Source organism: Miniopterus natalensis, chromosome 7 (assembly GCF_054644295.1).
Source record: "Miniopterus natalensis isolate mMinNat1 chromosome 7, mMinNat1.hap1, whole genome shotgun sequence".
In the NCBI taxonomy this organism is placed as follows: domain Eukaryota; kingdom Metazoa; phylum Chordata; class Mammalia; order Chiroptera; family Miniopteridae; genus Miniopterus; species Miniopterus natalensis.
Window position 1 is genome coordinate 58,011,743 of NC_142087.1, and position 15,271 is coordinate 58,027,013.

A 15,271-nucleotide genomic window follows, 5' to 3' on the forward strand; every position below is an offset into this window, starting at 1 on the left:
ATGCTTTGAAGTCACAGATTGTGTTTTTATCTCTGTATATTCATGTTTAGCATAGGATGTAGCACATAATAGGTGATATAGTTTTATAGGCTTGCAGAGAAAGGGGACCAAAACAACAGCCTGAGGACAGTGAGAGATAATCACCAATTGCATACATGATGTAATCAAAGTTATAATGCTCTGCAGCTGAGAAGGAACACAAATCCTTCATGGTTCAGAATTTTTCATGAAGCATTAAACATGTTACTCAGAGCAAGCTATTTGAGGTTATATCTTGTTTCCATCTGTATCAATTTGCCAAGTGAAGTGACCTGGTTTTCTATGCTTACATTCTATATTTTCTATGTTTGTATTCATTTGATTATCAATGAGCATGAATAGAAACAACTCTCAATATATGAAGATATCAATAAACAATAATTTGAACTAAATGTACAGTCCACAAATGAGAACCTGATACATATATAATCTGGTTTTGGGGAAAGGGACACCATATTCTATAGCAAAAAAAAAAAAAAAATCAACAGCTTGAAATCTAATTCATATTAAATTAGAATTATATACAATAAGATTTAAAATTTTTTTAACACTTTATTAAATTTATTGGGATGACAATGGTTAATATGAAAATATAGGTTTCCAGTGTGGGTTTCTAATAATAAGATTTTTAATTTCAAGTAAGTTACAATATGATCAAAAGGATGTATCAAAACAAAATGCCCTAGGTCATTTTCTCAAATGTTTTTAAGAAGCCCAGACTTCTCTGAAAAGTTTTCTCAAAGGATCTTGAATTCTAGAATGGAGGGCAGGAGCTTCTTCGCTTTTAAAACATATAGGAAGCTGTGACCCTAAATGACAGAAAATACAACTTAAGAGAGGGTCACTGAACTGCCTCTCCATTCTTTCAAACCCCCTTAGGACTTTGCTTCTTTTTACAGTAATAACTGATTTCAAAGATAATATAAATATTTCTGTATTTGTCTTATTTATCTTCCTGAAATAAAAATCCCTCAAAGGCTTGAACTGTACTATTTTAATCTTTTATTTCTAGAGGATAAACAGGTTCTTTTGTAAATATTAGGTGTTTAAATATTATTTTGCTGATTGACTCATACAGTGTTTACCTCTAATGACTTACTGTTAATCAAAATTGACATGTGTGCTTATTAGTATGAAAGGTTGGACATCAAGGCCTTTAGTCAAAATGTTCTTTCCTGTATTTTTCCATAATTTACTATAGAAAGAGCAAAGTGTACTTAACACAATGTTTAATACTTAGAGATAGTCTATTTTAAAGATTAAATTAAAGCTTGAATTTATTCATGTTTGGTAACTTTATAAGGAGTTTAATTTAATTTCTGAGTGAGGTTCCCTTACATGGAAGAATAGACTCAACATCTTTCAATAGGTATTCTTAGGTATTTTCTATGGATTTGCAGAAGCTAGACCCATTGGTTACTGACTTTGAAAGTGTTGTCTGTACGTAAGGGGAGCAATTACTTCTTTAAGAACATTGGTAGCAGATAATATGCCTAATTCTTGTGAAGGCTAAAGGGAACCTACATTTTCAGAATTGATATAGATTTGAAAGAAAATAATTCTAAGCTGAATATAGGGAGAAAATAAAACCATACAAATCTTTCAAAGATTTCAGAGGAAAACTATTCAAAAACCTCAGTCAGTAGGATGACAAACAGATCTGAAGAGGAATTGAAAAATAGTCATTTATTATATAAATTGTGAGATAAGTATCCTTGATAGGTGTGTTCTTCTCTAATTTGTATGATTTTAAAAATGTACTAATATGAATTTCCTCTTGAGGGGCCATTAAGTCAGCTAGACTGAGTTATAGTTATGTAGCTTAAGCAGGAGAAAAGTCAATTATTTGGGACTTTCACCTTCCTGGAGCAGGATACCAATGGAAAATTGTTAACCAATATTCCCATTAGAGATGCCAAGAAATGAAATAATGAGAAAATTGAATTGAAAGTAATCTAGTGCTCTGTGTCTCCATTTCAAACTTCTTCTAAAGCTATTTTATTTATAGCCATGTAAAGGTATGAGTTCAGCTCTCTGTCAGTATGGAATCTCAAATGATGGATGTGCCTTGTGGATATCTAAAGGAGTCATCATTACATCTTCTCCTTCATCATTACATCCTGAAAGAGGGATTTATGATTTATTCGCATATACTGCACTATTCAAGCCATAGACATGAGAGTGTAGTGAGCAAAAGGTAGGCTTTTGAAACACCAGTGCATATAAAGCTGAAACAATGATGGAAAATAATAAAAGAAGTGATTTGTCATTTCATAAATGATATATTATACATTCTCCAACAAGGTAAAAGATTCAGAGATTTTTCCCAGAGATTTCTCTTCTGTAACTCATAATAGGATATGCAAAGCTATCAACATTCCAGAATCAAGATATTAAGAAAGTGGATTTAGAGGATTATCAAACATGGACTGTAGCTAATCGCTTCTAAAACTTTACAAAGTGATTATTTTTGCTTTAGAAACAAAACTCAACTCCTTGAGGAAGTACTTTCTGATTAACAACATGCTAATTGCCTGCACTTAAATCTTACTAATTTGGTTCAACCGATGAAGAGGTCTTGTTGAATTTTGGGAGAATTAAAAATGAGTACATTTTACTTATTTCAGCAGTAGCCTTCAAGCAAATATCCTGCAGGATTTGCAGGAAGAGATACAAGATAATTATTTATAGAATAATATTCTATATACACAGTAGGAACTTGAATTAAAATTGCTTGATGAGGGTGAAACCCATTGTAAGTGAGGATAAGAGATATTCAGACCAAGGGAATAACAAAGGTAAGGAATGAGGTGTAGTCAAAGGAACTCACAGTCTAAACGAGCAGGCAACCATGAGAGGTCCAGAAGTATATGTTTTTCCATATCATGAAATAATGCTTATATTCAATGCCAATGTGTTTCTAGACATAGAATGCTACAACAGACTCTACTTGGAAATTTTCAACTAGTTCTTTAAAGTAGCTCTTTGAATGAGCAGTAAAGCAGTTTTAAGACATAGTTGCTACTTTGATTGAGGAAGGAAAGGTGTTCCCAATTGCAATAGTCCTACACCTGATGTGATAAAAAGGAAACTGATGGAAGAATGAAACATGGCTGGATTTTTTGCTGTAACAATATTTTGATGTTTTGGGTCTCAGTTTCCTCATCTGCAAAATGATGGTAAATAAAATGACTTCTATATCTAGAGTCCTTTCCAAATGCACCATTAACTTGGTTAACTATTTGTGCAATACAAGATCCAGACACTGATAAAGTGAGAAAATAACCAAATAAAATGGACAATCACATCAGTTACATTATCCAGAGCACAGTTTTTTAAATGCAGTAGATATCCATTAGTGGATCATGAAATCAAAATCAACTCGATGTATTTCAACCATCATCAATTAGGAAGAAATAGAATAGGACGGAAAATATGAGAGTGCATGGCAAGAAGAAAGAACAAATATTGTTTCTTGAAGCTACTATTGTGGTAGCTTAAATATTATATATTAATGTGTGTGTGTGTACTGAGTCATAGTGTAAAACATATTTCTTATTCTCCAAAGACATCAGCAACATTTGCAAGCCGCTTATTTAGAGTGCCTTTATCTGAGCCAAAGTAGAAAAGAGGTTTTTACTCACCAATAGTGGGGTCATGGTAATCAGGGAACTGATGACTAATAAACTGCATTGTCATTGCTGGAAAAAAAATAAATTCAGTTTAATAATAATCAACCAATTCATCAATAGATAGTTACCATCAATCTTTTAACAGGTTCTAGTGAGCAACTGATTTCTGTGAGTGACTAATTACACATGAACCACAAAATGATTATAATAAGAGAAAATTTTAGATGGAAAAATGTACCTAGAGTGTAAAATAATGCCAGATAATTGTCTGGAATAATGTCCAGATTCGAAGCATATTTCAACAAAAATTGCATTGTAGTAAAAACAAGGTTCTCTATATTACTTATAAAGTATTATATGAGTTGTTATCCTTGGCTTTTTACTGTTGAAAGTGTTTAGGTCACTTTTATTTTGCTTAATCCATGTTATTTAGAACCTTTTATTAATTTTCATTACTTCTATAGTATCTCCACTAAAGACTCCACGTTCTTCTGAAATATATACATTTATAATACATTTTCAATGTTCCTCTTATAGTTTCCTCATGTAAATTTCCATTACTAGGAGACAAGGGCATTCTGAAGGAAAAGAGAGCGAGAAGGACTCTTGCCTTGACCAAACGAGTCAGGTTCCTCTCAAGCTCTCTTCTCAACTAGGTGTTGACTTTGGCCCCTGACCTTGCTAATCCTGTGTACCCCACGTGAAGTAGGAATCCTGCTAAATCAGTTTAGTGAGACTCTCCCACCCCTGATATCTGATCACCCTCAATATCAGATAAAATTCCTCATACCCTATAATTAAAATTTTTTAAATTAAATTTATTGGGGTAACTCTTGATGTCTGATCACTGTGGCCTGTCTTCAACAAGAATTTAAGTCTGTTCAGCAAGAATCCCCCCACTCTTGATGCTTCCTCTTCAGGTAAACAAACTGAAAACAACATGTGGCCAAATATGTTTCAGTCCTGGATTGTGAGCTTGGTTCAATATTAGTATGTCTATTAATATGTCACCATATTATTAGTTTTTAGGAGAAAAATGACATTATTATCTCCATTATACTGAAAAAGCCTTTGAAAAATACAACTTTATTTCTTATTGAAGATTTTAAAAAAGCAGAAATGAATGACTACTTTCATAATACGATGAAATATGTAAATATATCACCATATGAATGCCAGTATCTTACTGTGGAAAAAAAAGCTATCCCCACTAAGGCCAAGAAAATAATAAAAGATGATGACTACCTGCACTATTTAATATTGTCTTGAATGAATTAACCAATGAATATACACAAGATAAATTATGAAAATAAAAATTAGAAACTATTTCTACTTGTAGATGATATGATAGAAACTCCTAGAAATCATGATAAAAGAACTCAAAAAATAAAAATATTTTAGCAAGGTAGAAGAATTTAAGATTAACATATGAAAATCAACAGCCTTCATGAAAACAAATGATAGCTAGCTACCCCAATAGTTCACTTTGATACAGAGACTCAGTGGTCAAAAACCAGTATTTGCCAGATTCATATGAATAATTCTATTTTGACTAAGGGCTTTAAGACACTTGATGAGATCTAACTGATTCTTGTGCTTGCCTTCCATGAGGCACTCCTTTCTCAGCATTCTTATTTCTGGCTAATGGACTCCTGCTGAGTTCAGTTTTACAGTCTCAGAGACAAGAATTGCTAATAATGTACATTGACAATGATTTTGACTGTGAGTGACTTTTTAATACGATAAATCCATTCTTACAGCATTCAGAGGTTCACTACTTTGTAGGACATTTAAAAACTATTTGTACATTTCAAAAAAAGTACATACAAAAAGACTTCCATTCGTGTTAGACTACAGGGTAAACTCTGAAAAATGTTCTCAATCTGCTCACTTAGCAGATTTTCTAAAGTGTATGGAAAAGTTATCCTAGCCTCAATGTGAGATTGCTCCTGTTCAAAATTTTCCAAGGTGATTCTTATCTTTTAGAGAACAGCATAGCAACAGCCAGGGTAAGTTCTAGGATAATATTTGTAAGATTCATTTCTAATATCTTATGCTTTCCTGTGTCCTTCTTAAATATATTGAGTATACATTGGTCATGCTTGCCAAGTGGGTTTTGTCAACTTGATCCATTGAACTGGTTCACACTTAACCAAAGTATGTGCCCTGGACCCAGAATTGAACCTGAGACCCTTCAGTCCACAGGCAAATGCTCTAACCACTGAGCCAAACGGGTGAGGGCTAACCTAGTTATTAACAACAGGAAAGGAACAAAGGGAAGATAGACACATCCTCAGTAAAACTGGGGTAACAGGGAAGACACTTACTGTCAGTCACACATGAGAAAAAAGATAATTGGCCAGAATGGGTGTGGCCACTGCAAGGGCTCCACATTTGGGATAATTAATCCCCTGAACAAAGGAAGCTCTTTCAGTCTCTCTTGGTTCCTCTTAGGCTCTTGGGACTCTTATTGCTCTGGGCATGCTCTCCCACATGGTCCAGGGCCATGTGGACCCCCACAGACAATGGACTAATGGACTACAACTAGCCTGATGCTGAACTGGACCCGGCTCCAACATGGAAAGGAAACTCTGGACACTAGCTTTGCTTCTATCTTTACTGACACCCCAGCTACACTCCTATGACTGGAATGGGACTTCGCAAACCCAGGAATATAAATTCTATGCAAATAAAAATCACTCATCCTCCTGTGTGGGTCTCAGAGAAAATTCTTTATCTCAAGATATCATAAGAACTCTATCCCCAGGACCTATGGGAAAAGGGACACCTCAATTTCTCCAATAACATTTGGATACTTCCTCTCTCATGTCCTCCATCTGGTCATGATGAATTTTTATTTTTGCCTCCAAAATATCTTTCAAATATGTCTTGATTCTTTCTGGTATTATTCCAGTTCAGAATCTTATGTTTCTCTTGAAAATCTCTATTGCAATAGACACAAAACTGAATTCTCTGTTCCTGTTTTATTTCCATTCCATTAGAACTTTCATGATGGTCACAGAATCATCATTTTAAAAAGAATTACATCACTCATATGTCAGCAAGTATTAGGATAAAGACCACAGTCATTAACATGTAACACTAGCATATGCCCATCACACCTTTTCAGCCTCGACTTATAACACTACCCAGACAGCTACTCTCTGTTCTCAGACTTTCTGAAGTACTTTCCTCCATTAGCATGCCTTCATCCTCTGGCTTAGAACACCCTTCACCTTCTTCTTTATTGCGATATGGTCCTAACAAAGACTCTCCTTGACCAAACTTGAGTCAGACTCCTCGAAACCTTCCTCTGAAGCAGGTCTTGACTTTTAACTTCTGTGTTCATCTCTGCTTCACCCAGTTTTAGCAAGAGCTCTGCTGAGTAAGTTTAGAGTGATTTCCCCACACTAGATATATGATCACCCATGGTATTAATCCCCAGCGTCCTCCAGATAACCTCTAATTACCTGGCCTATCTTCATAAAGTATCCTACTAACTCCGATTAACCAGAATCCCCCCTACTCCTGTTGTTTCCTCTTAGTAATTTTCCATTCACTGACCCCCCACCCTGCTCCTTTGCTATATATTCCCACTTGTCCCTGCTGCATTTGGAATTAAAACTAGTTCTAAACTGAGATCTCTTTCCCCTATTGCCATAGTTCCTGAATAAAATCTAGTTTTGATGCTTTAATTACTGTTCATGGGTAGTTTTCTTTAATAATGCTAATAATGATCTATATCTCTGCACAAATGCCATACAAGTCAATCAACACATTGAAACCCTTGATCTACCATGAGCCAATACATGGGAGTCATAGAAGCTACCAAGAAATGTTAGAAAACACTGTGTGTGGTTATGGGCTAAGTTAATTACCATAAGCTTAGGAAAGCATTAAGAAGGCTGAAGAAGTCTGGGCCACACTTTAAGGAAAAATATATAAGCATTTTAAGAACTGACAGATATATTTATATTAGACTTCAGAATCATAAAACTAGTATCAGAAATAAATGAATAAAGCAAAGGTTTTTATCTGTTACACTTATTTATAAGAACACCTAGCATATATTTAGATGATGGAGTTTGTGCTTTAATGGAAACCTGCTGCTTACTGTATAATTGAAAAAGCCCTCAATTCTCAAATCTTCTGATCTACCACTGAGACAAAACCAAAGAAGAGGGAGCCAGCTGAGCTTTGTTCCAGAACTTCAAAGATAATTTTAGAAAGATTGATTTAAGAGTTTCTTTTGTGTTTTACAAAGTAGATGCCTGATACGACAGCTCAGAATCATTTCTTTTTGCAGGGATAATATTTAAAACAAACAATTTTTGAAAAATCTCTCCTAAATGCCTATCAAGTTCAATGTTGAATATAAGAATGTTGCTGAATACTATCAATTGAACTAGAGACTAAATTCTATTTATTTTATGATGTATGGGTTTACATCCTCAAAATCATGTTATTTGTCTTCTTATAATTCAGTTTTACGAGTTCTTCATATTTTTTGAGGAATAGTCTTTTATCAGATGTATCTTTTGTAAACAGTTTCTCCTAGTTTGTGGCTTGTCTACTAATTCTCTTGATATTGTATTTGGCAGAGCAGAAGTCTTTAATTGTAATGAAGTCCAGCTTATTATTTATTTTGGTACATGAATTGTGCCTTTGGTATTTAATCTAAGAAAGGCATAACTCATGAACAAAATAAGGCCCAAGGTCCTCTAGGTTTTCTCCCATGTTATGTTTTAGGAGTTTATAGGTTTGAATTGTATATTTAGGCCTATGATCTATTTTGGGTTCATTTCTGTGACTTGTGTAAGGTCCGTGCCAAGATACTTTTTCCCCCCACGTGAATAGTTTTTCAAGCACCATTTGTTAAAGAGACTCTCTTTGCTCTTTTGTATTGCCTTTACTCCTTTGTCAAAGGTCAGTTGACTCTTTTTATGGGACTCTATTTCTGGGCTCTCTATTTTGTTTCATTGGTATGTTTGCCTACTCTTTCACCAATATCACGTTGCGTTGATTACTGTAGCTTTATAGTACGTCCTGAAGTCAGGTAGTGTTAGTCCTCCAACTTTGCTCCCCTCTACTATTGTGTTGACAATTCTGGGTCACTTGCCTCTCCATTCAAGCTTTACAATCAGTTTCTGTTTTTTGTTTTGTTTTGTGTTTTTTTAAAACATATCTTTATTGATTTCAGAGAGAGGGAAGGAGAGGGAAAGATAGAAACATCAATGATGAGAGAGTCGCGGATCGGCTGCCTAGCCCGCAACCCGGGCATGTGCCCTGACCGGGAATCGAACCCCGATCGCCTGGATCCCAGGTGGACGCTCAACCACTGAGCCACGCCCGACTGGGCTACAATCAGTTTGTTGATACCCATATAATAACTTGATGAGATTTAGTTTGGGATTGCATTAAATGTACAGATTAAGTTGGGAAAAACTGGTGTCTTAACAATATTGAGTATTTTTATTCATGAATGAGGACTATCCATTTATTTAATTTTTCTTTGAATTCATTCTTCCAAATTCCATAGTTTTTTTCATATAGATATTGTACATATTTTGTTAGCTTGCCCACTTCAGTCTTTCTAACAAAGTGGCAGAAGAGTGAAGAGAGAGAATTCGTGGAAGATTGCATGCGGGGTTTTTAGGGAAAAGTCCTCTAAATATTATATATTACTATATGCACATTCTTCTGTCAGGCTCCGATACTTGGCTCCACCTAACAGCTGTAAGGCTGAGGTGCTTGTCAGAAGGAAAAGGAAATGAGTCTTGGAGAACACATGGTTATCTCCAGCATGTGAAAAGGACAGTGAGAAAAACTATCAAAATGTCAAATGAAGAAAAAGAAAGCATCACCCCCTTCCCTCCACCCTCCCCAAATCATTCTCTGAAAAACTAAATTAGATCTTAATGTTACTCTTTTCCTTACTAATTTCTATGAGGGATGCATCTAATTTTTTTTAAAAATAAAGCATCTTTTAATTTTTGCTGAGCACCTCAAAAAATTATTACCATAGATCAAATTTTTAAGTTACAGCAATCTACATAGTGGAAATCTCTGTATAATTTTATAGATTTAAAAATTAATTATCTAGTTAAGAATATGTCTAAAATGATGGGTAAGGTGGTTTTAAAATTTTTTTTAGGCCAACTCTGTGACCACCATAAAAAATCTGGGATAAGAAATAGTGAGCCTGATCAGTGTGGCGCAGTGGTTGGGTATCGACCTCTGAACCAGGAGGTCCTGGTTTGATTTTCAGTCAGGGCACATGCTGGGGTTTCAGGCTTGATTCCCAATAGGGGGCATGCAGGAGGTAGTCGATCAATGACTCTCATCATTGATGTTTCTTTTTCTCTCCCTCTCCTTCCCTTTCTCTGAAATAAAAATTAAATTAAATTAAATTAAATTAAATTAAATTAAATAAATAAAATATAAAAATTGCTGATGCCCCCACTCCCAGATTCTGACTTCATTGGTCTGGAGTGTGGCTTAGTCATACTCCATGCATATAAATGCTTCTCTTTATGTCTATTTGTCTTTCACTGGCTTTATGGATACAGAGAAAGTGCAGAGAGAATACAAGCAGAGAAGACATTTACAGATCAGAAAAGTTGAGTCATCTGCTGTAGTTTTAATAAAAGTGATTTGGGATAAAATAAAAAATATTTTGTGTACTCAGCCTCTGCCTTTTTGATTTCTAAAAGCATTATAGTTAGTGGATGACTCTTGTTAACAAACAAGAATACATTTTTCCCCTAAAGAAATGAACATTTACTTAACATTAAGCTGCAGATAACATCAGGAATTACCTGATGGATTTTATATCAAAAACTCTTTTTCTTTATTAGTGGCCATACCATTAACATGTGTTATGTAAATGCAGTGCTTTCCCAGACCTTATAAAATATTCATTAAATGCATACAATAAATAATGGGCAATTGCATCTTCAATGTTCATACAAAAGTAGTGGTGAGAGATTACATACAATCATTTTTTTAAAGCAAACCCATTTTGATTGAACTCTTTCATGCATATGCTTTTTATTTAAATTTTCATTTCATTATTCAGATATTCCGATAATTTACTATTTCATTTTAAAGTTTAATTTAAACCAACTGCTTCTTGTTTTGCATAATTCAGTATTAAACCATCAAACTTACCTATATGAAAAATCTGACAATATTATATGTAACCCTCCTTGGAATGTCGGTGGTATTTGCCCAGAGGCTGAGACTGTCAGTTAGGAAAAAGGGAAAGGAAGGAAGGAAGGAAGGAAGGAAGGAAGGAAGGAAGGAAGGAAGGAAGGAAGGAAGGAAGGAAGGAAGGGAGGGAGGGAGGGAGGGAGGGAGGGAGGGAGGGAGGGAGGGAGGGAGGGAGGAAGGAAAGAAGGAAGGAAGGAAGGAAGGAAGGAAGGAAGGAAGGAAGGAAGGAAGGAAGGAAGGAAGGAAGGAAGGAAGGAAGGAAGGAAGTGATTTTTATACAAAATTTTTAAATTATTAAAATATTGCATAAAATCACACTACTTCATTTTTACACTCCTACCACCACCCCCCAAAAAATAAAAGAAAGAATAGAAATTTGATATTTATGGAAAGTACTAAACTGAAACACTTTGAAGAATATAATCTACATAGAGATAGAGATTGGCAAGTCATTGCTTTCCCATTGGAACTTGAAGGCCTGTCAGTGGAATAGGGGAGATGGGAGTCTGGTCACTAAGGTTTAGTCCCATTCCTCACTTGGTTTGTTGTAGTACCTTGATAAAATTAAACTCTCTCTGAGTTTTCTTGTCTGCAAAATAGGAGGAGGGAAAGACAAAGCTGCACCCAGATTAAGAATTCTGCAACACTTCTTCCTTCCTTCAACTCATTGTTCTCAACATCATCAACACTAATTTGTCATCCATTTAGGATCTGCTTCTGTTATCTCCATTCTAATTTTCTCTTCTATTTAGTCATTCTTTTCTACCCACATTGGATTTCTGGGAGTTTTTCAACTTTCCATCTATGACATATCCAAAGGAAGAGCTTTGCTGTTGCCGTTTGCTCTGCTGTAATGCTCTTCCCCCAGTTAATTGCTTGGCTTGTCTGTTTCATAATTTTATTTACATGTGACCTCCTTTGGGAGGTTTTCTTTTGCCACTGAATTGAAATGGATACTCCTTCCTCCCCACTAGGATTCCCTGTACCCCATTCCTAATATTCATTCATTCATTCATTTATTCTTTCTTTCATCTATTCAAAAACATTTATTAAGTGCCAGACCTGCTTTAGGTGCTTACAACACACCAGTGAACAAAATGGACCTCTGCCCTTTAGGGAATAACGTTCTAGAAGATGGTGGGGATTAGAGAGGGAAACAAACAAAACAACAAAAATGGGCATATTTACATACACATTAATAGAATGTTAGATGGTGACAACTGCCATGAAAAAAGTAAAATTATTATTGAATCATTATTAAAATATAAAGAAATGTTACATTAGGATGAACTTCTGTGGGGAAAAAAAGAATATCATTTCCAGGAAGAATAGGAAAAAATGTCACATTTTTAACAATTAAAGAACTTGTGTGTGTAGTTTTAAAAGGATAATACTGAGTATTGGATTACTATTTATTTAATTTATGTCCCAATGAATATATCTGTAAGAAATATAACATTTTTATTTAAAATAAGCTGGGAATTATATCCTTCAAAAGAATTTAAATTTAGGATGGAATTTTTAGATATCAACCTTAATGTGATTAAGTTAGGTACCTGATCTACCAAAAATTCCTTTAAAGAACAACTTAACAAAAATATTTTAAAAACCACGCATTAACTTGACCTGGGTTATTGATCTATCAAGGAAACAAATTGGTGGGGTGATAGGACTCCAAAGTCAGATACTTTGCATTGTGCTAACTGCTTCTTAGTAAGTCCTCTCTCTTAACTGAAAATGTGTACTCTTCAGGGGTGGACCATGGATAGTTGATGAATAATATATAGCATGGATAAGAGAGAAATATTTATTTTTTAAATTAATAAAAAATGAATAAATCTAAAATTCTCTCTTGATATACAGTTAAACTCAGATGAAAACCGTTGATAGTTCTTTTATTTTTCAACCAGCACTCACATTTACATTTTCTAAGATGCACTGAGTTGGGCAGAAACAGCCTCATGAGAGGACATAGCATGGGATATTTCTCCAGGAGGGCCCATCACCCTGCTGAGAACCTTGAATGAGATGAGGTGGCCACCAACCTGGAATGCCTCCAAACAGGAATGATAAAAATCCTTTTCAACTCAAGGTAATAGAGAAGTACTAAGAATGGATGTCTTTGCCAAACTCCAGGATCTTCATGGAGTTTGGCAAAGATATCCAAAGACTCCTCCTTAATTCTCTTTGCAGCTTTCAGTACCAAATAGTTTGAATTTTGGGGTAGACTGAAAAGAAAACTGAATCAGGAATCAGGTTAGAAGAATCCTAATCTCCTCTCTAATGCCACCATTCCTTTACTCTAATTAGTGCATCTCTAACGTGAATGGTGTTCTCCTCTGTTTTCTCTAGGGATAATATGGGTTCTAAATTTCTATAAAATTAACATTTAGAAAGAAGAACCCAGCAATGGTGGCTTGGTGCCTTCGAACTCGAAAGTATAATTCAACATATTTATATAAGAATGCATGGATCTCAGCAAACCAGGCAAAAGACAAATCTATGCCTCGAAGAGTAAGATTCTCTCCACCAATTATTATTTTCCTAGAGCAGAATTGTCATGTGTAGATATGAGGATAGTTAAAAAGAAGGGGTTGAGACTTGAGAGTTGAGAGATAGATTAGACAAGGGCACCACTTGCTTGAGGCAATGGCACTAGACCAGGGAGAGGGATGGAAAATGCAAGGCTTACAGCTCTACATCCACTGAGGGCTTCCCTTCCCAGGCATGTTCCTCTTCACTTCCCTTCCTCTTCCTCTCCCCATAAACCCTCTGCTAACAGGAAGAAATGGTGCTTTCCAGGACATTAAAAATTCTATCGTTCTTCACAGAGTGATTTTTCAAGGATGATCGATGGGACACAAAAAGAAATGATGGATATTAAAACTCAGTATTACCAGTCATCACTTATTTGCTCTGTGCTGACAGTTTATTTTGTACTCAATGAAACAAAGAAGAAAAATAGACATTTTCACCAATCATTTCTCAAGTATTTCATCATTTAGGATAAAACCCATCTCCCTAGGTAAATAAAATACTGTTGATGCTCTGCATACATCTATAATCATAGGTAAATATATCTTTTTCTTTATCTCCATTCTTAGAGTATAATAATTAACGGAGGCCATTATTGGAGTCTCATTCACGTGAATGGGTGATGACAACCAGAAAGAGTCCCAAAGTGCTCAGTTTTAAAATGCATTTAATTTGAAAGAGAAGTTGTCATGGACATTAATATTTAGTCTATATCAGAATTTATATTCTTAATATTTTCTAGGACAGCTACCCCAAAATATGATACCTTAGCATACTGAATATTTTAAGCTGAAGGGATTTGAAAAAAGACAGGTATGGGAAGGACTCCAACCACTACAGTCTCCCTAAAGCAGGTCATAAAATCCGCCTGCGAGAGCTGCCCTCCCTATACACAGAGAAAAAGCGCAACTTTATGTCAAAGACAGAGGGATGTCGAGAGGAATCTGAGCAATCAGACCTTCCTGAGAACCCTACCTACCAGTTTACAACCCTTATCTCATATTCTTTTGTCCTATCACATTTTCCATGACTTTCCACTCTTCATCAATCCTATTACAAAAATGTTTAGACTTAACCATGTCACAAGTCTTCATTTCCTTATGAAGTTTCCAGTGCCATATTAAATACACGTGTATGCTTTCTCTTATTAATCTATCTTTTCTCAGTCCGGCTTACAGGGCCCCAGCCTGAGAAGCTGAGAGGGTAGAGGAACAGACTCGTCCTCGCCTGCACCAGTCAGCTGACTCCCTAACGAAAGGGCAGTGAAGTACATGAACAGTTTTCTCCTGCCCATTAAATCTCTCTTCCCCTTGCTTGCAATTTCCCATTTAAGGCCTTGTGCCTTGAATGATTCTGGGTTCCTAGATGGTCTTCTTAAAACATCTTTAGCTTCTATTAGCTTTTACAGTCCTTTGCGATACCACAGATGCTTCTGGAAAAGATTTCCAGGAGAAAAGGAGAGAAGCTCTGAAAAGGGCAGCAGGACATAAAAGGCACACCTTTCCCATGCCCTTCCCTAGATCATTTTTGTTTACATTAATAGTACTAATAATTATAATAACTTTTATAATAGTACACTTTTTTACGGCATTTTTGGTTTATATGTTAAATATTATTTTAAACTATACACTTCTTTTCACAACGTGTATAAAGTGACATAAATCTTAAGGCAAAGGGTAACAGATTGGGTATCAGGAGCAAGGTTTAGAGCCATTGTTACAGTCTGGAACCATGGAACAAACTCAGAAAGATGAAAGGTAACAGACTAATGCCAAAGTCTTGTATTTTAGTTTGAATCATCAGTTTTACAATTACAGAAGCAAAGAATGAGTTGGACCTGGTATGACATCTGT

The 15,271-nt window shown here is 35.3% G+C and overlaps 1 protein-coding gene across 1 annotated transcript in view; it reads right to left on the reverse strand.

Moving 5' to 3' along the window:
* RIT2 (Ras like without CAAX 2) overlaps positions 1–15,271 on the reverse strand; it is a 265,724-nt gene that overhangs the window by 198,516 nt on the left and 51,937 nt on the right. The window contains exon 2 of the mRNA XM_016225037.2: positions 3,684–3,740. Within this exon, the coding sequence (XP_016080523.1) occupies positions 3,684–3,740 (57 nt within the window). The remainder of the gene's footprint in view (positions 1–3,683; positions 3,741–15,271) is intronic.